Source organism: Vigna umbellata, chromosome 7 (genome assembly GCF_029865625.1).
Source record: "Vigna umbellata cultivar VRB3 chromosome 7, Vumbellata_1.0, whole genome shotgun sequence".
NCBI classification, from domain to species: Eukaryota; Viridiplantae; Streptophyta; class Magnoliopsida; order Fabales; family Fabaceae; genus Vigna; species Vigna umbellata.
In genome coordinates this window covers 43,424,217-43,447,960 of record NC_142171.1, presented here as the reverse complement: position 1 = coordinate 43,447,960, position 23,744 = coordinate 43,424,217, and the positions used below count along the sequence as shown (strand labels likewise).

The 23,744-nt window shown below is 33.2% G+C and overlaps 1 protein-coding gene across 1 annotated transcript; it reads left to right on the top strand.

Moving 5' to 3' along the window:
- Nucleotides 1-20,994: 20,994 nt before the first annotated feature.
- LOC124830609 (two-component response regulator ORR3-like) lies at nt 20,995-22,489 on the top strand. Its single transcript, XM_047304382.2, has 5 exons — nt 20,995-21,236; nt 21,364-21,449; nt 21,548-21,628; nt 21,722-21,792; nt 21,923-22,489. Exons 1-5 carry the CDS (start codon nt 21,098-21,100, stop codon nt 22,230-22,232), a joined length of 687 nt encoding a protein of 228 aa, XP_047160338.1. The 5' UTR covers nt 20,995-21,097; the 3' UTR covers nt 22,233-22,489.
- Nucleotides 22,490-23,744: the final 1,255 nt, after the last annotated feature.

The window sequence follows — 23,744 nt, the reverse complement described above, 5'->3', positions numbered from 1 at the left end:
TTTTATTTTTAACTTAAAAAATTTTCAGTTATTTAATTTATTCTCTGCTTTCAATACTAATTATTATTGATGTCAAATAAAATAATTAACATGAATTAATCATACAAGTTTTTTTCAATTTCAAATCATTTTAAACTGTTCTTGCTATATTTTATTTTAGTTTGAAAATACTATATAACATAGAAAAAGTGGTTTTTTAAAGAAAATATGAAATAAATGGTAAATAATAGAAAAATATCTCAAGTTTTAATTTTATTTTTGAAGTGAAAGATAATTATTGCCCGATAAATATTTATTTATGAATTAATAACATCTTACCAGTGAAGGTAAACTATATAAAAGCATGCATCCCCTCAGGTGTTTAAGACAGATCTGCAAATTAAAGTGGCATAAAACTTCGTCAAATCTCTTTTACATTTAAGTTTTTTTTTTTTCAATTTCTAACAATATTCTGAAGTCTCTTGACAAAACAAAATTAGCACTGGACATGTACTTTCGAGTTTTGATTGTGTAAGAATCCATAGATAAGTACGCGTCTTTCACCCTCCACCTCCAACTTTTTCAAAAAAATTCTTTTTTAACCTTAGTAATTATTTTTTCTTTACTTTTTCTCTTTCTATTTAAAATAATCTATACTTCTTTAACTAGGCATTTTTTAACAAAATTTTTAAAATTTTGTCTTCTATTTATAATCTAATAACTATTTAATTTAATTTAAAAATTTAATATTATTTAATATCTTTTCATATTTTAATAATTAGGATTAAATATGTTTTTAGTCCATCAACTATCAAGCGATTTTATTTTTTGTCCCTCTTTTAAATTTTGGCACACTTTGGTCACGTGTGAAGACATTTTTTCTTTGTAACGTTTGTCACGTTGGATTTTTTCAATGCAAATGTCAGTATCTCCTTCTTCGATCCATTGCACCGACTGTCGCAACTTCAAACCAAAATGACGTTAGTTGTCTTTCTTCTTCCTTGGGCAAAACAGGGTCATCCCCTCTTCTTTCTCTGTGACAACAACAGCACCCACCGAGCCAGCACCCACCGACCCAACACCCCCTCCGATCGGGCAAAGGCGTCGCCGGTGATGCCTCTCGTCGACAGACTCATCACCGGCGACCGCGAAAGCCCTCCTTTTACGTCTTTTCCTCGTGCGTGAGAGAGAAAACCCTCACTCAACGGGACGCACTCTCCCGGCCACCGACGAGGCCAACCGCTGCCAGTGCCTCCAACGAAAGAACCCGCGCCCTTCACGGCAGACTGACCTCTCCCGGTCGCGAACCCTAACGCCTTTGGTGAATCAGGTTATGCAACCAGACCCAGAAGACCCAAATCACATGACTCCACAAAAATTTGATCACACTTCAGTCCTACTATAATCCCACCCAGGAGTGATCTTATGGGCAACTTAGCTTGGTCAAGGGTAAGAAGATTGTAAGATTGTGTAAGCTTACAATTTAGATTGTTGACAACATTGGTTGCAAATGTAACCATAATCAGAATATACGCAATTCAAAGAAAACCACCCACCCTCACAAGTAAACTACAATTTATGCTTTCCTTTTACATTATACAATTTTGGCAGGGAAGGTTGCAAAAATTCAAGATCATGTAAATACAATCAAGCATAATAACATGGAACAAACAAGATACGAGTGAAGGACTAAATCAATGGTATGATAAGAACACCAACTTGGCGATGATGAATACGATTAATCAGGTGAGAGTGATGGGATGGGTAGTATCAATGGAGATTTCGTTCACCGTAATCATTCCTACACTGCTAGCTTTCTTCACCACCATTGTTGAAGACGAGCATTTCCCACCAATCCATTCGCCAGAAACCTCTCGCATGAAGAAAGTAGAGAGAGAATTGACTCAGTTTTAAAAAGAAAAGTGTCAAAAAAAGAAAAGGTGATGTGACATTCCGTTAGCCACCTAAGAAAAAAGTTAATGCCAACAGGAGTGAATGACTAAATCTAATATTTTCTAAAAAGAGAAGGATGCAAGTGTATCAAAGTTTCGGAGAGGGACAAAAACCAAAAATCACGTAATAGTTGAAGGACCAAAAACATATTTAACCCTAATAATTATTAAAATATAATTTGTATTATTATAATAATTATATTACAAAAATTAAAATTAAAACACTTAAAATAAAAGTAATTAAAATAAAAATAATTATATAAAATCTGATTTAATATATATAAATATATTAAATTATATTAAAATATTAAATTAATAAATGGTTAAATATGTTTTCATCCTTTAAGTATCACTGATTTTTGGTTTTAGTTCCTACTCAAAACTTTGATGGCTTTTAGTCTTCATAGTATTGAAACATGTAATATTAATCCCTAAAAATGGATGGCGTCAACTTTTTATTGATATGACAAACGGCGAAGCCACGTCTTCTTCTTAAGTATCTGCCACATTGCTTCTTCATCATCTCAGTTGGGGGCAAAGCTGGGTTCTTCTTCTGGCTAGCAGGGTGCAACCTTATAGGCCCCATTCCTCCTTCTCTAGGAAACTTGACGAAGCTCACAAACCTCGACTTGTCCATGAACGAACCTCAACATTACTTTGCTTGATGAGTCTCCGACATTGTTTGCGGGGTTTCTCATACTGCTTTCTGTGTATAAAGATATGGAATAAAATTAAAATGATGTTAACACCCCTCCCAGGAAGGAAAGTTGCAGAAAAATATAATCAAGGAACTTATTTCCACCATCACAGAATTTACCATCTTCTGTAAACAAGGATTTTCATTGATGAGATGACAGAGCGTGTTTTCTTCTCCTTTGTGACCATGGTGATTTAAGTCAGCCCCTAAAACACGGGGTAATTAATTACTACTTGCAGGTTAGAGAATAAAGGATAAGGAGCCAATTAATCATGAAAGTAACGAAAGTTGTAGAAAAATGCACATACAACTGTATCCCAAAAAATAAAAAGCACAGAGAGATATTCTTCCACAAGTAAACAACAGTACACTAGCATGAAAGACAACTTCTACAAGTAGTTGTGTCGGTGCAGGGGAGCTTGCAAGATGAAGGCGCGACAGAGAGGCTTAAGCGATTTAGGGTTCGTCGTAGAACTCAGTGTTCCAGCACGGTGCGATTTGGGATTGGGGTTGCTCGCGTTTTCTGGATTTGTCTGAGTTTCAGGTGATTCTGGGAATGCCATGGATGACTCGCAAGGAAGAAAAATGGGCTCGGCTGTTTGATTCTTAGCAGGTGAAGAATGGAGATGCCTGCTTGATCTACGGTTTGGGCTGTTGCGCGAGGTGATGGTGCACGAGAAGCAAAACCGTGATTGCTCTGCCGGAAAAGATGAACGAAGTTCAAGCACAAGCAACGTGACAGAGAGTGAAGATGCAAGTTGGCATAAGACGTGGCCTTGCCGTTTGCCAGATCAATAAAAAGTTGACGTCGTCCATTTTTAAGGACTAATATTACATGTTTCAATACTTTGAGGACTAAAAACCATTAAAGTTTTGAGTAGGGACTAAAACCAAAAATCAATGATACTTAAGGGACGAAAAACATATTTAACCCATTAATAAAATAGGACTTTGAAATTTTTAGATTTTTTAATTATTATTATTTTAATTTTTTAATATTACTACTATAATAATATAAATTATATTTTAATAGTTATTTAAATATAAAATATATAAAATAATATTAAAATTTTAAATTAAATTAAATAATTAATAAAGTATAAAAAGAAAAATAAAATTTAAAAACTTTCACGTCGGACTTGGAAATCTGATAATATAGTTATCGGATACCACTATCGATGACTTTTTTTTTTTAAATTTTATTTTCTATTTAAAATTTAATAGTAATTTAATGTTTCATATAATAATTATATTACAAAAATTGGAAATAAAATAATTAAAATAAAAGTAATAAAAATAAAAAATAATTATATAAAATTTGATTTAATATATATAACTATATTAAATTAATTAAAATATTAAATTAATAAAATAGAATTTGAAATTTTTAGATTTCTTAATTATTATTGTTTTTGTTTTTATTTTTTTAATATTACTACTATAATAATATAAATTATATTTTAATAATTATTTAAATATAAAATATATTAAATAATATTAAATTTTTAAACTAAATTAAATAATTAATAAAGTATAAATAAAAAACAAACTTTTAAAAACTAATTGAAAATCCGATAACATAGTTGTAAGGACCTAAAAATTTGGACCCAGGGTTATTGGGCCTTAATTGTGGCAGTCAGACCTTTAGCAATTTGGGCTCATGACCTTGGTAAGGGGGCTCTCCTAAAAAGAAAAAGCTGAAGTTCATTTGCCAATTCTCCTTTCTCTCTCTAAAACCCCTTTTCCCAAATTCTTTTCTGTCTTCTCTCTAGCCTCCACACTGATTTAGCCGTTGCATGTTCTGTTAGGTGGTACCCTAGTGACTGTCTCGTAGAGAGCTTCAAAACCATCCGATTGGTTTTACGTTCTTCAGCCGGGCACTGCTTAAGTTCTTCTCGGGTAGGATACTGTTGAAAGTTGTGTTGTGTGCTAAACTGCTCAACTTTAAGGTAAGGGGAGCTGGTTATGTTTAGATTTAATATTATATGCTCTGTATGTATGATAATTTGATTGGCATGTTGTTTGGAATTTTCTGTTACGATTAAGAAATATTGGGTGTTATGTGGTGAAATTATAAAACTGTGATTGATGACTTTTGGAATGTTTGATGAATCTAATTGTTTCTGAATGAGTTATTGACTGTGATTGATGATGTTTTGGAAAGGCTTTGGGTGAGACTTTAATTAACATTGTTTGGGTAGTACTTGGATGCATGCATGAGTATTATTTCAGAGTACTGTGAGAGGGGGGTAAAATATAAAAATTGGGCGTTTGAGGTTTAAAGCACAAGAAAGTAGTTTAGGTAACTTAAATAAATTAATTAAAACTGGTTGAGAGTCTTTCCTTGTTGGTAGGATAGAGGGGCTTAAAAACCTGAGTTGAGACATCCGTGATCATAGAGCACTCCTGGCCTGGGTAGTGAGGGGAGGTTGGGAGCAAACATTTTGTGGTAATGAATAATTTAACAGGCCCTTTCATAATTAAGAGAGCATTGTAAGTTATTCGGAAATAATACGTATCATAATATATTATATTATTAATATATATATATATATATATATATATTATATACGTAACATATTAATATATATATTATATATACGTAACATAGTATATATATTAAATATATGTAACATATTATATACGTAGCATATATTATATATTATATTATATATGTAAATTGGTGCATGCAGTGGCTATATATATACATATTATATATACGTAATATTAAATTAATTTTTGGTGTTTTATAAATGCTTGAAGGGTATTACGTCACTTAATATTATTATAACATATATTGCATAGGAGTTTAGGCATTGAAAATAAATTATAAAGATTATGGTATTGAGAAATTTAGATTAAATTTATCGAGCTATTACTTTTATAACTTGTGATGATTGAGTTAATGTATATTGTTGAGATTATGTATATGTTTGTATGCAATGTAAAAGTGAAAGGTTATATGTATATGGTTTCATATGGGTCACGGTTAGTTATAAGTATGGTTGATGGACGTAATTTCATGATCCTCAAGGGAGGTTACATGGTGGTGTCCTATGGTTGTTGTGATTGACCGTGTGAATGGGCGGAGTGTCCTTATGGGGTTTATCCTGACATTCTAATGATCATCCATGCTCAAGTAGAGAGTGATGAGTCATGTGGTGAGAATAGCAGGAGGTCCTAGCCCATAGGTTCTTGGGTGAGTTATAACGGACTAACCTCGGGTGGCAGCTGATGGTTTTCCAGTTACTACATCACCTGGGTGCACAAACTCCTGGAACTTGACATTTCATACTAGTCCGGATGGTCAAATCACGTGGTCGGTCATTGGTATCAGGATAATGCATTCGGTCCTAGTTTGTATTGTGTTATGATCCTTGCATGCTTGAAATACTTGATTGTTACATGCTTATATAAATGTTAAATTGATATGGGTTGTATGATTTTTATATAACTAGCTCACCCTTGCTTGTTTGTGTTTGTGCCTTCTTTGTCTGTGTTTTCTTTTGCGATGATCATCCACTTGGATGTGAGCAGAGGGAGATGAGGCATCTGTGGAGTAGGAGCTGGAGGGTGACAATGCTGTTGAGTAGCCTAGGAGCTTATAGATTTACCTACTTCTATTCTTTTGAAATACTCTACTCTTTTGTAATTCAAGTTTTAATTTCCTAGCTCTTTTGGAAGGATAAATGTAATCATATTGTCCTAATCACTTGTCCTAACTGCTTTATCGTATTATACTTGATGACGTCTTATATTATATAATTTCTATATAATTGGGATGTTACAATAGTTATTAGATACCAATATCTGATGACTTTTTTTAATTTTATTTTTTATTTAAAATTTAATAATAATTTAATTTAAATGAAAAAATTATATTTTAATAATTATTGGTTTTTTAAATTAAACTAAATAATTATTAAATTATAAATAAAAGACAAAGTTTAAAAAATTTTATTAAAAGGGTGCATAGTTAAAGAAGTGTAGAATTACTTTAAATAGAAAGAAAATAAGTAAAAAAATATTTACTAAAGTCAAAAAGAAATTTAAAAAAAGTTGGAGGTGTAGAATTAAACACCCATAAGTATATTATCTAAATGATCACATAAGTAGTATAAGCACATATATCAAGGTTCCAAACACTTCTTCCTGCACTTTCAATAAATCAAAACATTTATTATTATTATTATTTAATTATTTATTAAAAATTAAACAAACTCAAACTATATTTTCATTTTTTTTCTTTATATTTCCTTATCTTGTGTATTTTCTCTCTAATGAGCAAACCTTAAAATAATTTAAATCACATTGAATTTGGATCTTAAACATAGACTGTTTATAGGTAGTTAAATTACCAAAAGGTCCTTCTTACTGCTGTCACCCATTGCCGCCATCAGCCCCTTGCACTTATCATCATCCATGGAAGGAATGGAGAAAAAAGTATTTTAGATAGTAGAATTTAAAACTTATTACAAAGAAAGTTTTGAATTATATAATTTAAAAAAATTGTGCAAAAATAATTTCTAGAATTTGTAAGTTTTTTTTCATAAAAAAAATTACTTTCAAATTGCACAATCTAAAAAAATTTTTAATGCAAACTTTTTCATGCTAAAAATGAATTCGAGATTATATAATATATAATTCATTTTTTAAGGAGGAAGTGAAAGTTTTGCATTTATGGAAGTGCAGAAATATGGGGTTACAAAAAGAAATGTCCTTATACGAGAATGAGCTTTAAAGATATTGGGCTAACAGCCATACGGGCTTTTCTTTGATAATTCTCCTTTCTTCCTAACTATCAATATATATTGTTATAATCTAAAGATAGATTTCAGTTAAAAATGACTAATTAATTTTCGGTTAAAAGTAATAATTGAAAACCTGTCATATATTTCATATAAAATAAATATACATATTTAATCATACTTTTTATATACAGGGGAGAGAAATTCTGTTGCAGAGAGCATAGAATATATTATATATATATATAATTAAGTTACCCCTGCATTTTGTTAATATTTATTAGTTTCCGACATACTACATCTAGTTCAACTAATATATTATGTGGTTTTTTACTTGATAAAATGTTATTATATTTTTTAATAATGCTTACATATGCTTTGGGTAATATAGTATAATATTTTTGTACTAGTATGATTTGCCAAATAAAGAAAAAAAGGAAAATCCGACCTAAGTATGTTTAATTTGATTGGATTGAAAATTACAGAAAATTGTGATCCAATCCATACCATATACATATACTTTTCATGTTTTTCTATTTTTACGTGGTTGTCTTTCCTAAACTATTATACAAAAAAAAAATCCAAATTCTCCTCTTGACTTTTCCATAAAAAAAAAACCATCAAACCATTATTAGAATCTTATCATAAATCCACTTAGAATACTTTACTTTTAAAATATAGGGATAAGAAAGATTAATCATTTACATAGTAAAAAAACAATCGATCCTAATTTTTAAAATGCACCAAAGCATTTTTTTTAACATGTAATTTTTCCTTGAAAGCTCAGCTTTTACCAAAACAGAAAAAGGGTTAAATTCTTTTCCATAAGAAAAGAATTTGGAGTGCATGATAAGAGAAGTTGATTGAACAGGAAAGAAGGCTTTTGAAAGGTGATTTGGGTGAGGCATTAAAATTGAAAGCCTAGTAGAAAACATTGGTATTCCTATAATATTATAGCATATCCTTGACTTCCACTTTGTTTGTTTTGTTATTCTGGTTGACGTTGGAGGGAAAATGCTTTGTGCTTTTATTACCTGTTTGGTAAAGTGAGATCCAAAGTTCCTATGATATTGCCATAGTACAAGCAAATAAAAAAGATACCCAAAATCAGACCCAATATTGAAAAAAAGAGATGCCAAATCTTGATCGATCAAATAAAATACCAACTATTCGCTGGGTTCTTTTTCTCCCTTCAAAACCCTTTGCAAAAGCTAGCTACCATTTCTTATTATATAACACTCCTTGATTCTATTGAATATTTCAACCTCTAATTATATTCATCACATCTAATCCAAACAGTTTGTTCAGTTGGTCGGGCATAATATATATGCATTCCATTACTCCATCAATCTAATATTTTATCTACATTCAAAACACCTCTTCATCAAACTCTAATCTCTCCAAATATTCAATTCTTTTTCCTATTTTTTTCACCACCTAAATCATCAAATCTAGTAACAATTTCTACATAATTTTGAATTAAATATGTTTTTCATCTTTAAATCAGATATGATTCGTGTTACCCAATTAACCCTAACGTTGCTTTCACCAACAAACCTCTTTTCACAAAATTATGCTCCCAAGGGACAAAAGAAGATGAGCTTGACCTATTCAACAATCATACAAGAATGGGTGAAAATAAAATTATAAAAAGAAGGAGACAAACTTTTTGTTTGTGTTTAACCAATATCAAAATGTTACACTAAATTTTCATCACTTTGCACCAATGTTTGTTCTTTTGCACTTTGTTTATACATATTGTTTAGTTAGGGTTTGGAGAGTACCAAGAAATTACAGTTAGGCTTAATTTCAAGTAATTTCATTGTATCGTTCCAAAAAATAATAGTAATTGAAAGGTGCAAAGTAGTATGGTAGTTGAGATTGCTGAGTTTGAAGAACCTGCAAAACATTTTAGATTTGGAGTCACTGATAGTTCATAAAAGATTGGTTCCTTCAAAATTTGATCCCTTTTGAAATCGATTTTGACCTTTTGGATGATTTAAAAAATGGGAAATCCCTTTTGAAATCGATTTTGACCTTTTGGATGATTTAAAAAATGGGAAATGTTTGAGTATAACATGCTAGAAAATGGCATATAAAGTGACTCACGGTTCTTGATTTTAGTCGGTGCTAGTTTATTAGGAATTCGGTGGTTGGTTTCTTTCTTCATTCCTAAATTTTAATTGTTTATTAAATCATTTTACTTTCTTAGTATAAATTTTTGAAACTGAAGTCAAATTGTAGTTGATGTTTGGTGATTTTAAGGAAATTTAAATTTACTTATGAAAATTTTAATTCAGTTTGGGAGACTTATTGAAGTTAAAAATGGTTTTGTTACTTAAACAAATGTTTATAAAAGTATTTTTAAATTACTTGTGAATAAACTGTTTTTAGGGGAGAGTATAACAATTTTAAAAGAGTTATATTGATGATGTAAAATATGTATGATTTGTAAGAGTAAGTGTGGATTATGACGAGGAAATATTCAATATATTTGAGTGTTTATTAAATATTTGATTTGATTGAATATTATGATACTTATAGGTATAGAATTATAATAATAAGATTAAGGTAGGTGTATTATCATATTTATTTTTAAATTATTTGTTAATAAATTGAATGACAAATTTTATAGGAGTGTAAGTCACAAATTACTCTTTTGAAGATTTACTTTGTGAGTGTGATGGTGGGACTACTATTGTGAATCATGAGTAAATTTCTAAGTGACAATTAAACAAAATACAAGTACAAGACCATAACATACAATAACTTATTAGAACTTATAATGAATATATGTTATTTACTAATCATAGAAAATTTAACTCAAAATAATTAAGTCTTTATATTTTTTTCGAGTAAAAATTTATAAGTAATAAGTAAGGGTCAAACTCAAAAGGCTCCTTATGCTAAAATAAAATATTTTGTTTTAAAATAATTATATATATATATATATATATATATATATATATATGAGATTGTTAGAAAAATTAGTATAATTTAAAAAAAAATAATTAAAATAAAAATTTTCTATTACTAATGTTTTGATACATTATTAATCTTAGAGATAAATACTATTTATGTATAAATAGTTTTTCTTTTATATTTATTTAATTGATAATAAATATTATTATTTTAAATCAAAATGATGACAAACAACTCCTATGCTCTCTCTTCTACCTATAAATACTCATATTTAATAGACACAACAACAAACACAATTCATACAGTGTTTTATAATATTTGAAAAAAAAATTGAATAACATGATTTTAAAGGTGAAACCGTACGTAGTTATGAAAATTGAGTGTTTATGTGGATGTAAATCAATTAGCATTTTATGTGGATGTAATTAATATTCTTTTATTAGCATTTATGAATGTAAATCAATTACTGACTCTAAAATAACAATTATATTTTTAGTATTTCGTGAAGTTAAAATGTTTATTTTTGACAGATAATTTATGAGGTTGCACAATTAAGATATCAAAGTTTACACTAATATCTTACACAATCTTATTTGGGAAGTTAAAATATTTACTGTAATAAAAGTTATAAAGCTTATTAAAAGGAAAGCTTCCTCAAATACGTGTTTTATTGCAATTAAGTCTTTTAATTCAAAGATGGTAAAAGAGTTTATAAAATAGGGTCTCCTTTAAATTATTTCATTAATGGCTACAGTTTCTTTAAGTTTGAATATATATATATATATATATATATATATATATATATATATATATATATATATATATAATTAGATAACTTAAATGATACTTAATGTAATTGATTTAATTCACTAAATACTAGCTATATCGTAATCCTTCATTTAATTTAATAAAATAGATAACTAATTACTAACTAATTCTGCATTAGAAGGCTTTCTGTTTATTTTCTATTTAGAGAAATATCGTAACATACATTAAACGAGTTTGTTTTATATAGTAATAAAATAGTTTAATAATATATATTAGACGAGTATGTCTATATGCTGAATAGACAAGTGAATTTGTTTTTGTATACTAATTAGAGGAGTCTAGTAATACATATTAAACGAATGTGTTCATATATTGATCAGATGAGTCTAACGACATATTATACGAATTTATTAATGTACTGATTAGACAAGTATAACAATACATATTAAATTAGTTTCTCCATTCACTAATTTATATTTTTAGCGAGTCTATTCTACATATTTTTTGCACATCTTTTATATATTTAGAGAGTATTGTATATTTTTTCACATTTTTGTCCTTTTACAAAGTTTGCTATTTATATTTTTATAGACATATTGACTTTCTAAACTTATAAATCATTTTTCATATCGATTCGATTCAAAACTTAATTATAAACTTAAAAAGATTTATTATTTCTTTCTTCAACCTGTAAATTTCTTTTAATAAACACACAAACAGACTTCATCATGTGTTCAACACAAATTTAAAACTAGTATACATATAAAATTAGATAACTTAATGATACTTAAATTCAGCATATATACCTATAAGGCTACAACCAAAAATACAAATTTTCTTTGCAAAACTCTATAGTATGACTATCAAATACTGATATCATGACTGACAAGTCATAAGCCGAGGACTGACTACTATTGTTTCTCTAAAGCTATTTACACGCCTTTAACATATCATGAAAAGTCTAGGGGACTAGTGTACTATATATGACCGCTTACCCCTCGACCACATTAGTATTGGTCTCGTCTTCGGACGATGTAGTGAAAATTGCAATTGAATATGTTCTAAGTGCCTACACCTAAATATGTCCAACCTGCATGGTATATGACTACCACTAGGCGACCTGGCCGAGTACCTGTCGATCTACCAAAACTAATGGCGTACCAACTACTCTTTAGTTGTTAGGCTTAAATGTTTACTTAGTCCCCATGTTAATAGTTAAATTTCTGTTTAATATCCGGTTTTAAAAATGAAGACATTAGGTCCTTATGTTATGAAAAGTGTATGACTTTAGTCCTATCCGTTAAGTTGGTGGTAACGGTGTTAACTCCACGCTAACGTGGCTACACTTCTTTTCTCTCTCCTCAGCTTTTCCTGACACCTTCTGCTTTTTGTATATTAATGATTTTCATGATTTCTCTCTCACCAAACCTTTCTCTACAACCCCACCAGACCCTAGTCTTGATTCCAAACCTTCTTCCCTCTCCGCCCATCTCAGCTTCGTCTTCGATCAGAGAAAGAGTGTTCTCAAAAGCAAGAAAGGCTTCAACGCATTGGAGCCTGGCGCCAATCCAAGGTCGCTCCCCCTCAAAACGACAACCAACCTGAGCCGCCGCTCTCCCTTGACGATGAAACCCCCTTGGAGCCCCCGCCGAAGAAGGCAGTGGAGTTGGTGAACCCATGGCCCGTGTGGATCCAGTTGATGGAAATGCTCGTGCACCAGAATTACTTCGATATTTTCCCTTGAAACTGGAAACACACAAGACTGGAGAAGTGGTATTATCAATGAGGCTAGAACGATGAAACCAATACCGATGTTGAAATGTGTGCAATATAGCTCCGAGTCCTAGGTGTTGGAATGGGCGAGTTTAGGGTTTAACACCGAAACTGTATCCATTGTGAAAGTCATCGTGAATGGAAGGCTAAGAGAGGGAGAGGGAAAGATGGTGGAGCTAAAGAGAAGCGAAGGCTACGAGGAAGAGGAAGTTGTGAAGAAAGCAATGGGATTTATAGTAATGGTAGGAATTGTTCTACTATCTTCCTACTCGCCTTCTTAATTCTGTTTCCATATTTTTACTTCAAAAGGTAGGAATAAATTAATTAACCTACTTTTTAAAATATATTATTAATTTATCATTAGAATATGGAAAACTATATTTAGGCTTTAAAATCAAGCTTGCTACACGTTTTACTTCTTAATCTCCAATTTATATCTAATTATTTGTAAATTTGTATTTCATGTTAATTATTTTAATCTCAAATATTTATTAACTATTGTCTATATTTTATTTCATTTTTCAGAAATTTTTCATTCTTCTCCTAACTTAATCTTTAAAATTACATAAATTATTTTATATTTTGTTTTTATAAATAAGAGGTGTATTTTTTTTCCACCGAGTTTATCCATATTTAATCAGCGATTGCACTTGTGAAGGTTGAAGTGTAAGTAGTCTGTGGTGCAAGAATATGATTCTAAAAGCCTTGTTTATTACACACTCTGCCTTTTGCTTCACAACAAAACAAAAGAACCAATGCCCAAATCAGAAATGTCAGGAAGAGCAGAGGAGAGAGAAAAGAAGTATAGCCACGTTAGCGCGGAGTTAACACCGTTACTACCAACTTAACGGACAGGACTAAAGTTATACACTTTTCATAACATAGGGACATAATGTCTTCATTTTTAAAACCTGGTATTAAACAAAAATTCAGCTATTAATATGGGGACTAAGTAAGTATTTAAGCCTAGTTGTTATCATAATATGATCAAACACTTGATCAAATAAGGTAAATGAGTCACTAGACCAAAGCCTAAGCCCTTCCAAATAAGGGTCCACAAACATAATAAGTTGTATTATAAATAGCACAATCATCGAGATATTTTATTTATGTTCTCATGAATTACACATTTACTACTCTATTGACATAAGATGCTAACTTGAGCATCAAAGTATCTTCTACAAACACAATCCTCATTCATCTTACAGAGGACGAGTACCGAGGAAAAGGAGAATGAACACTTTGGAGATTGAAGATTGGAGATGTTCATGGAGTTAATAAAGTCTTTGTAGGGTACGTCATCGACTTTGTAAGAACAATTGGTGTCCACTGTGGGGCTAAGGGGGGTCAAGTAGTATTCTATGAAAAAACCTAGTTTAGTGAAGGAAGTAAGCATTATGGTGTCCACAAGGAGCAAAGTGGTTGGAGAGAGAGAAGTCCTCCTCGACTATAACATAGCCATTATCCTAGAAGCTCAGGTAAGGGTGCAACAAGAATTCACTAAGCTTAAGAAGATGAGTTTTGAAGAAATGGATGCCCTAAGAAAGGAGAATGCAAGACTAAAAAGGAGGGTCGAGGCCAAGGTCATAATTGACAAGGAAAAGGAGAAGGAAGTTGTTGACAACACGGTTTTGGCATAGAAAACTCCTTGCACCGTCCTTGTCTGTGGAAATGAAGAAGAGGGTGATTACAACCCCACTTCCAAGACACACCACTCCTTAACAATGGGAGGGAACCACCAACATCCCTTCATAGACGGCATCATCGACACCCTCCTTCCTAAGCAGTGGAAGACTCACTCAAGATTGGTATGATGCTAGCATCGACCTAGATGAACATGTGGTTTTCTACATCACCCAAGTCAGTTTGTACTTAATCGACGATGCAATCATGTGCAAAGCCTTGCCCTTACTCTTAAAATGGTGACCTTGAAATGGTTACCCTGCCTCCCCCCTTATTTTGTTCACTACTTTAACACACTAATGTCGTCCTTCACCAACAAATTCACCACTAGTCGACATCATCATCTCACCTCTCACCTCTCTCCTCTCTTGCACTCCTTAGGTGAACCACTGAAAATCTTCACTGAAAGGTTCAACAAGGTGGTAGCCCCGAAGATAAAAAACCTAAACCTTGAGGTAGTTCTCCACTACATGATCACAATGATGAGGTCGGGTCCATTTTGCAAATGATCTATGCATGGCGTCGTCTACAAGCATGAACGAGTTGAAACAGAGAGCTGCAAAGTTCATATGCTTGGAAGAAGTAAAAGAGTATTGCAACAAGATAAGACCCAATATGTTAGCTGAGAAGAAAGACGTTGAACGAGGACTCGACTTAGAAAGGTGGTTTTTGGCAGAGAAAGCCTATGCTTCCTCAATTCTTGCACTACACCTCACTCAACGCTTCCAAATCTCGAGTCATTGTGGAAGTGTTGTAGGAAGGCCTTATCTCGCCATCCAAAAAGTCCTAAAACCAACAAAAGGTGACATGAACAAGCACTGCAAGTACCACTACAACAATAGCCACACAACAAATGAGTGTGTCACCCTTAGAGATAAGATTAAAGAGTTAGTCTGAGTCAGACACATGAAGCGATTTGTAAGGATGAAGGTAGTTTGCGCTCTAACTATCAAAGGTTCGATGATTGAAGAGATGATAGGAGAGGCAAAGATAAGGAAGAGAAGAGAGATGAGTCGACCCAATGTGAGGACAAACGTTTCAATGTTAAGCCCTCTTTGAAGGGCAAAATTAACACCATATTTGGAAGGTTTGTGGAAGGTGAATCTTCTTCCTCGACCAAGAAACATCTCAAGGTAGTATAGTTAGTGAATGCGATATCCTAGTATTATCGATGCAACAGGATGCCACCTGTCAAGTTCACAAATGCAAATTTCTAGGGAGTAAACCTAGATCAAGGTTACCCCATGGTCATAACCATGGATGCTGAGAACTTTGCCATAAAAAGGGTCATAGTCGACAAGGGTAGTTCAATATATATACTCTACTGAAAAACTTACCAGAAGTTGGAGCTGCCCAAAGAAGCAATGACGTCTTATAACGAACTTGTATATGACTTCTTTAGAGAAAAGGTGTTTGCTAGAGGTTACATTGACCTCCATACGAATTTTGGTGAAGGAAACCTAACCAAAACCATACCAATTTGATATTTGTGAGGTCGCCTATTGCTAAACTTGTTAAGCGTTGTGTTGTCCACCTTACACCTTACTATAAAGTTCTCATCCTTGTTCGGGGACATTATCATAGTTTATGGTGACCAAAAGACGGTCAAGGAGTGCTACATCGCGAGCCTGTGACTCTAAGCTCCCTTACTAAATACCAATAATGTTGAACGAGCAAGAGCAGCCAACACAATCATAAGAGATTACCTCGACCCCAGAATAGGCAATGATGCAAGGATAAAGCTTGTGGGGAAACAAGACGTTTCACTTTGCAAGAAGATCGATGTATGAAGATAGGGGTAACACCGACCTAATTGATAGGCCAAGTCCTAACTAATAACATGGACCTGTTCACATGGACAACAGTTGGCCTCCTAGAGGTCGACCCAAGGGTAGCCTACTGTTAAGACTCCGACAAGTAAGTGTACCAAATCGTATTAAGTAATAAACATGGTAAGACCAAGTATCGTTTTCCTAGAGACTCACGACCTAAACAGTTATGTGATTTCTTGATTAAATAAGACTTAAAAACAAAATCTTTTGGTTTAAAATGCAAATACAGAAAAGTAAAGATGCATGCAAATTGATCAATCGGACAAGAGTGCAGAAATGAACAGATGAATTTGATATTATGGGATGAATATGTTGTTGGGGTTAGATTTCACCTAGTTTACTCTCATGTATATACGAATTATACTTCTTCATTAATGTTAATGTCACTATCTAAAGTACTTAAAACCCTCCTCGGCGAAGAAAACCTATCCTTAATTACTAGGTCACAATTCCTTGTATCCCTAACAATTAATTATGCATTACGATTAGTAGCTTAAGACAACCAGAACTCATACCCCCATTCCTGAGCAATACTGCTTCTAGGAATAATTTTCCAGAACCTGAATTGTAAGATACCTTCTGGTACTCATGCAAATCATACATCATGCTAATGAATGAGTTAAACAAAGAAAGCATTGAGTGAAGAAGAATTACCCTAACAATTAATGAAAGAAGCATATATAATTAAGAATCAATTCAATACATGAAAGTTTACAAAGGTTTACATCATTCCCCAACAACAAATAGAATTTAGTTCACCATTGGCATGGTGAAACTAGATGAATAATGGAAAAGAATGAAAGATAAAAAACCCTAGAAGTTGAAGATAGGAGTTTTCGCATCCAAATCCGCTTTCGAGGGGTCAAATAATGTGTTTTTGCACCTCTTCTGTCAAAAGATACAATCCCTAGGACGTTCAAGTCCTTAAATATAACATAAAAATAACAGAAAACGGGTCCAAGTCCACGAAACTAGCGCTCAGCGCCCCACTTAGGGCGCCTAGGCGGCATGCCGAATCATCTGATGCTCAGGGTCAGCTCAGAAGGCAAGCAGGCGTGGTGTGACTCGAGGAAGTGGCGCTCAGCGCCCCAAAAAGGGCGCCCAGGCACGAGACAGGGACTTCCTGCGCTGAGGGCTTCAAGAAAAGGGCAGCCAAGCGTGAGAAAATGTAATCTGGTGTTGAGGGCCCTTAAAATGGTGCTCAGCGTTGCTGCGTTCCTCCTTTCTGATGCTTTTCCAGCTCTTCTTGAGTTTCAACTCCTTACTACTTCAACTCTTCTTCCAAATCATCTCAATTCCTGTTGAAAACAAGGAAATTTAGCATATAATCATTAAATTCACCTTCAACTCTCATTCACACAAAACTATTATTTCAAGCTATTTTCTAAGTCAAAAGGGTTGTTTTTAGTATCAAAATTAAGTATCAAATAACGGTAAATTCAACCGTTATCACCTACAGCAAGCTATCCATATTTAGTGAGGTAAGGCCGATTTCGTAGAAGAAGAGGAAGTTAGGCAAGGATAGAAGGCAGCCTATCAAGGCTAAGGCAAAAAAGTTATTGCAAGCTAGTTTCATAAAGGAGGTAAGAAATAAAACGTGGTTGGCTAATGTTTTTATAGTAAAGAAGGTCAATGGAAAATAACACATATGCATTGACTACACAAATCTGAACAAGACATGCCCCAAAGATGCATATCCTTTATTCAACATAGACCGATTGGTAGATAGAGTGACCGACCACAATGTCCTGAGCTTTTTAAACGCCTACCTAGGATACATCTATATCCCTATGGTTGAAGCAGACAAGTTGAAGACTACATTTATCATGGAAGAGGCCAACTACTACTACAAAGTTATGCCCTTTGGCCTGAAGAATGCTATAGCCACATACTAAAGATACAATCAGACCCCTATGGTTAAAGTCGAGAGGCTGAAGACTACATTCATCATGGAAGAAGCCAACTACTACTATGAAGTCATGCCTTTTAGCCTGAAGAATGTTGGAGCTACCAACAACTTATTGATAAAGTGTTCAAACACTTACTCGACAAGATCGTCGAGGTGTACGTGGATGACATGGTGGTGAAGTCCCCAACCCTAACTCAATATTTAATGGACCTGTCTTAAGTGTTCTTTGTCCTATGAATGTACAACTTGAGGATAAATCCAGAAAAGTGTGTGTTCAGTATAAATGGCGACAAGTTCTTGGGTTTTATGTTAATACATGGGGAGATAGAGGTGAACCCTAAAAAAGATAGGTGACCATAGACATGAGGAGCCCCAAGAATGTCAAGGAGGTACAACATTGACACCAGACTACTGATATTATTGTTAATATCTGACTCCTCTCTAGAACTCGTGTTCGAACCACTACAAGACACACATCTGGACTTAGAACTAATTGGCTTCTCAAAAGTAATCAGTCTTTAAAGGGATGAACTTCTAAAAAATATGGCGACTTCAAAGAAATCTTTTGGGAACATGGTGATAACTTAGGTCAAATGAAACCTCTATTTATAACAAATTTTGTAATGGTTTGCCCCCTTACTTCTCTCCCTCAATCGTCAGATTTATCCAAGTCTAAGGGCTAATGGTTGTGACTCCTTTCCCTTCCAAGCAACACATCGTTTAATGTGCAACAAGCCAATCACACCTCCCTCATCATGTTACCCCTAGCACCTAATCATTACAATCTCTTCATCGTTACGTTTCACGAGGTTAAGGCTATTATACTTGTATAATTATAACTAAAGATATAAATTTTGATTGCAAAATTTCACAAGACGACTACCAAATACCGATATCATGGTTAACAAGTAAGAAGCTGAGGACGAATTACTATTGTTTCTTTAAAGCTTTTTACACACCTTTAACATGTCATGAAAAGACTAGGAGCTATTATACTATATATGGTCGAGTACCCCTTGACCACAATAGTATTGGACTCGTCCTAGGATGATGAAACGTGGATTACAACCGAATATGTCCTAAGTGTCTGCATCTAAACATGTTCAGCCCATATGGTATGTGACTATCACTAGGCAGCCTGGCCGACTACCTCTCGATCTATCAAAATTAATGACGTTCCGACTACTCTGCACTTGTTATTAGAATATGATCAAACACTTACTCACATAATGTAAATTGGTCAATGGATCCAATCTCAAACCCAAACTCATCTAAGCAAGGACTCACAGATATGATAAAGTATATTACAAATAACATAATGATTGTAGTATTTTATTTACGTTCTCATTAATTTCGTTATGAGAAATTGACTTAAACATCTTTTTGTCATTCATCTTACAAAAAATAAGTACTAAAGATAAAAATATTTAAATATTAAATATTGGAGACATTCCTGAAATTATTAAAATTTTTACAAAATACATCATTACAATAATACTAATTCCAACTATATTGATAGGGTAACCCTTCTTTAATAAAAAAGGACACAATTAATTATTTGGCTAAACATAATCCTAAATGATTTTATTTTCCATGCACTAAATGCAACTTGGGATTATTTAAATTAGTATTTTAGAAAGGTTGGAATTTGCGTTATCTCAAACTTTGGTATTTTCTCAACTTTATGAAAATTAAAATCATTCCATGTCCTTCAGCCGTACAAGTACTCGATCTTTGCATGTTATGATTATGAATTAGAGATACTGAAAGTACTTACATTATTGACAAAATGAAATGAATTATTGACATGCATAAAATAATAAGTGTTGATTTTAATTTTGAGCTGGCATTGTTTTCAGTCTTTGACCAATATTAGTCAATTATTCTCCATCAAGAACGAAATCTCTCGAAAATATCACCTCCATGAACATAAGCTTATAAAATTAAAATTCAAAAGAGAAAGAACAAAATCAATTCAAATCCCAACGAAAATTCACTTCCTTAATGAATTATTTTCCAACAACAGCAAACACATCTTCATTTTGTACAACAAGCTTTTACCACAAAACATGGACACAAAAATCAAAATCAAAACAAAATAAAATAACTCACACGAGGTTGCACGTGCATCATATCACTTCCATGAAGATTAGAATAGATACTCTACACCCATAAATACTCTCTATAATTTATTGCACCCCCACAAAAAAGAAACATAAACTCACACAAAATCAGAAAATCTTCTTGGCATTAATTAAGGAGTTCTCTTCTTTCACGACTTACCAAACGAGGAACGGTAAAAAAAATGACGTTGGGAATTTGACGGCGCTGTTTGGTTCAGCTTGACTTAGGTCAACGCTGTCAAACCCCACCAATCACTGTGCGACATCGTTCACAAACTCCCAAGATTGACCAAAATCACGCGAGATTTTGTTTGAGGACGTGTCATTAATACCTTACTTAGCTTGGGATCAGAAAAGAGAAAAAAGAAAAAAGAGAAAAGAAATTCCTTTGAGATCACAAACCAAAGTGGATTTCAGAATCTCAGCGCCATCTTCCAAAAAACACAAATAAAAAGAGAAGATTTTAAGATTTGATTTTTCCAAAAGAGACTTTATTATTATTATACCATTATTATTGCAATTACAATAGTAGTAATAATTATTAAAAAAAAAAGTGACAGATGGATATTATGGAACAACAACATAACATGTCACATAGCCACATTCATTAATATAACACTGTATTTAAGATTTGTTCACCCATGTTAAGGAATCCTCTTTCTGTTCTTTTATTTCTTTCTTTCTCTTTGCTTACAATTCCCTCTGCACTTTTCAATGGACACAGACGCCGCAGTCGTTTCCTTTGATCATGTCTCGCCGGAGGATTCTCACGAGGTTCATGTTTTGGCTGTCGACGACAGCCTCGTTGATCGAAAGGTCATTGAACGCTTGCTCAAAATCTCAGCTTGTAAAGGTAATTAACTGTTCTTTAACATATCAAAGCAAAACACACTGTTGGGTGTTCTATATTGTTGTTTTTTTTTTTTTTACTCTTTTATCTGTGTTCTGTTAAGGATTTTTTCTGGATGGAAAAATTGCAGTTACAGCTGTGGACAGTGGAATCAGAGCACTGCAATTTCTGGGGTTGGACGAGCAGAGGAGGACCTCTGAATCTGATGGTTTTGTCGTATGTATCATGAGAATTTTCATTTCATTTTCATGAACTTTCGTTTATTTTCCATAGCTTATTTTCTGCTCTATGTTTTTGTTTTTTGTTTTCCTTAGCCGAGTTTGAAGGTGGATCTAATTATCACAGACTACTGCATGCCCGAGATGACAGGTTATGAATTGCTCAAGAAAATAAAGGTTCATTAATTAATAATTAAAATTCTAATCATAAACCCTTGATTTTTCCTTTGTGATTGACAATTCTAAGTGAAAACGTTTTACTCGATGCAGGAATCGTCCATGTTCAGGGAAATTCCAGTAGTGATTATGTCTTCCGAAAACGTTTTGCCTCGCATAGACAGGTATTATCATTATTGATTTGTTTCCTTCATGCTACATTTTTCTAATTCTAGTTAAGCTAAAGAACATATGTTTAAATTTGTGATGAATTTTAGAAAACTGAAAGGAATTGGAAAATTTGAAAATATGTAGATGCTTGGAGGAAGGTGCAGAGGATTTCATAGTGAAACCAGTGAAATTATCTGACGTGAAACGGTTGAAGGGTTACATGACAACGAAAGAGGTTAAGGTTGGAAGCCATGACAGAGGAAGCGGTGTTGAGATTAACAACAAAAGAAAGCTGGAAGAAGAGGAAGAGACCTCTGACATGTCATCATCGCCACCGTCCATTTCTACACTTTCATCATCACCGTCCGTTTCTTCACCATCATCTTCTCCTACATCTTCACCCACCGTTCTCGCTTCTCCAATCAGACGGCTTAAAATGAGCACCACGGATTGACTCTCTGCGATGGCATCCACAGCAGTATTTAATTTTTTGCTCTTAAGATTTATTACTTTCCTCTCTCTGGGGTCGAATTGCAATTACCCGTTGATGATGATGTTGTTGGTGCTGTCTGTAACGGTTTTTGTTGCATTGGCCCTCTCTTATCTTTTGCTACTTTGTTTTGTTTGTTTGTACGAAGGTGGGTTAAGGTTATGGAAGCATAATGTTATTATGTGGGAAAAGAAAGTTATTGAAATAAATTACTTTTGCAATGTTTTTTGTTGGATTAAAAAGTTAGAAGAAGAAGAAGAAGAAGAAGAAGAAGAAGGTGCAAAAAATAAAATAATGGATGGTGTAAGTGAAGATTGAATTTGGGAGTGGAAATGGTGTGAAACAGATGGAATAATAGTTTGCAAGATCTTGTCTGGTGTAAAGAATAAAGAAATGTGAATTGGAGATGTTGGAAGTGTTCCCTTAAGGAAGAGGGTGGGAAGGTGTGGTGGGGTCTTGGAACTGCTGTACTTGTCTGGTTGTCTCTGATGGAGGAGGTTTGGCTGCAATAAATCTGCAATATCAGAAAGCATTGCCTCTGTCATGTGGAAGAGGAACCAGAATATTTGGTTGTTGATACTGGACCATACTCATCCACATGTGCCCTCTTCACCATTGCCTTTTTTTTCATCTTTTTCCACTGCTCACCCCTTTTCCACGGATCACAACATTCACTACCACACCCTTTACATTTTCTGCTTACACTTCAACCATTATCATCAAAACTATAAAAAATCAACCACCTCTTCTTCCTCTTCTTCATCTTCTTCCTCTTCCTTTCTTTTTAGAGAACACTATTTTATTCTGAAATTTAACACAGTTCTGTAGGCTATAAACTCCAACAACTGCATGCAAAAGTTACTGAGCTAATGTGGCACCCGATAAGCACAATTGCTAATTTGACTGGTTTGACCACCTTCCCTTTTGTACTGTAAAAATCATAACAGGAAGCAAACTTCAACTACTGATAGCCTTGTTAATTTGCTTAGAGTTCTCTAATCTGCATACAGGAGAATCACACTCTCCAAAGCACTTGTTTCAAAGAAACAAAATATCAAGGGTTGACTGAACAACTGCCAATGCCAAAACAGATTCTTACAAATTATGAGTCAAGCTCTCTACTTCCACTGAAACCATGTTTCCCTAATCTCATCTTTCAATTCATATTTGATGTGCTTGTAAAGATTCTGCTCAAAATAAATTCACCATAACTGGACGAAACGAAATGCTTTTGAAGATACTCCACACCAGTTTCCAAGAGTTCTTGAAGAAAGTTAAGCCTAAACATTTATAGCAGAGGACATATGAGAAGAAAAAAAACCAATTTCTGTATAAATTAAAATCAACAGGTCTATACATGTTTTTTTTTTCTTTTTTGAAGGGTATGTGTCTTTAAAATGATTTTTAGTGTACATCAAATCAATTATAGGATAAAGACAACCAATAATGTGGAAATCAATTGGTGTATGGTGGGAC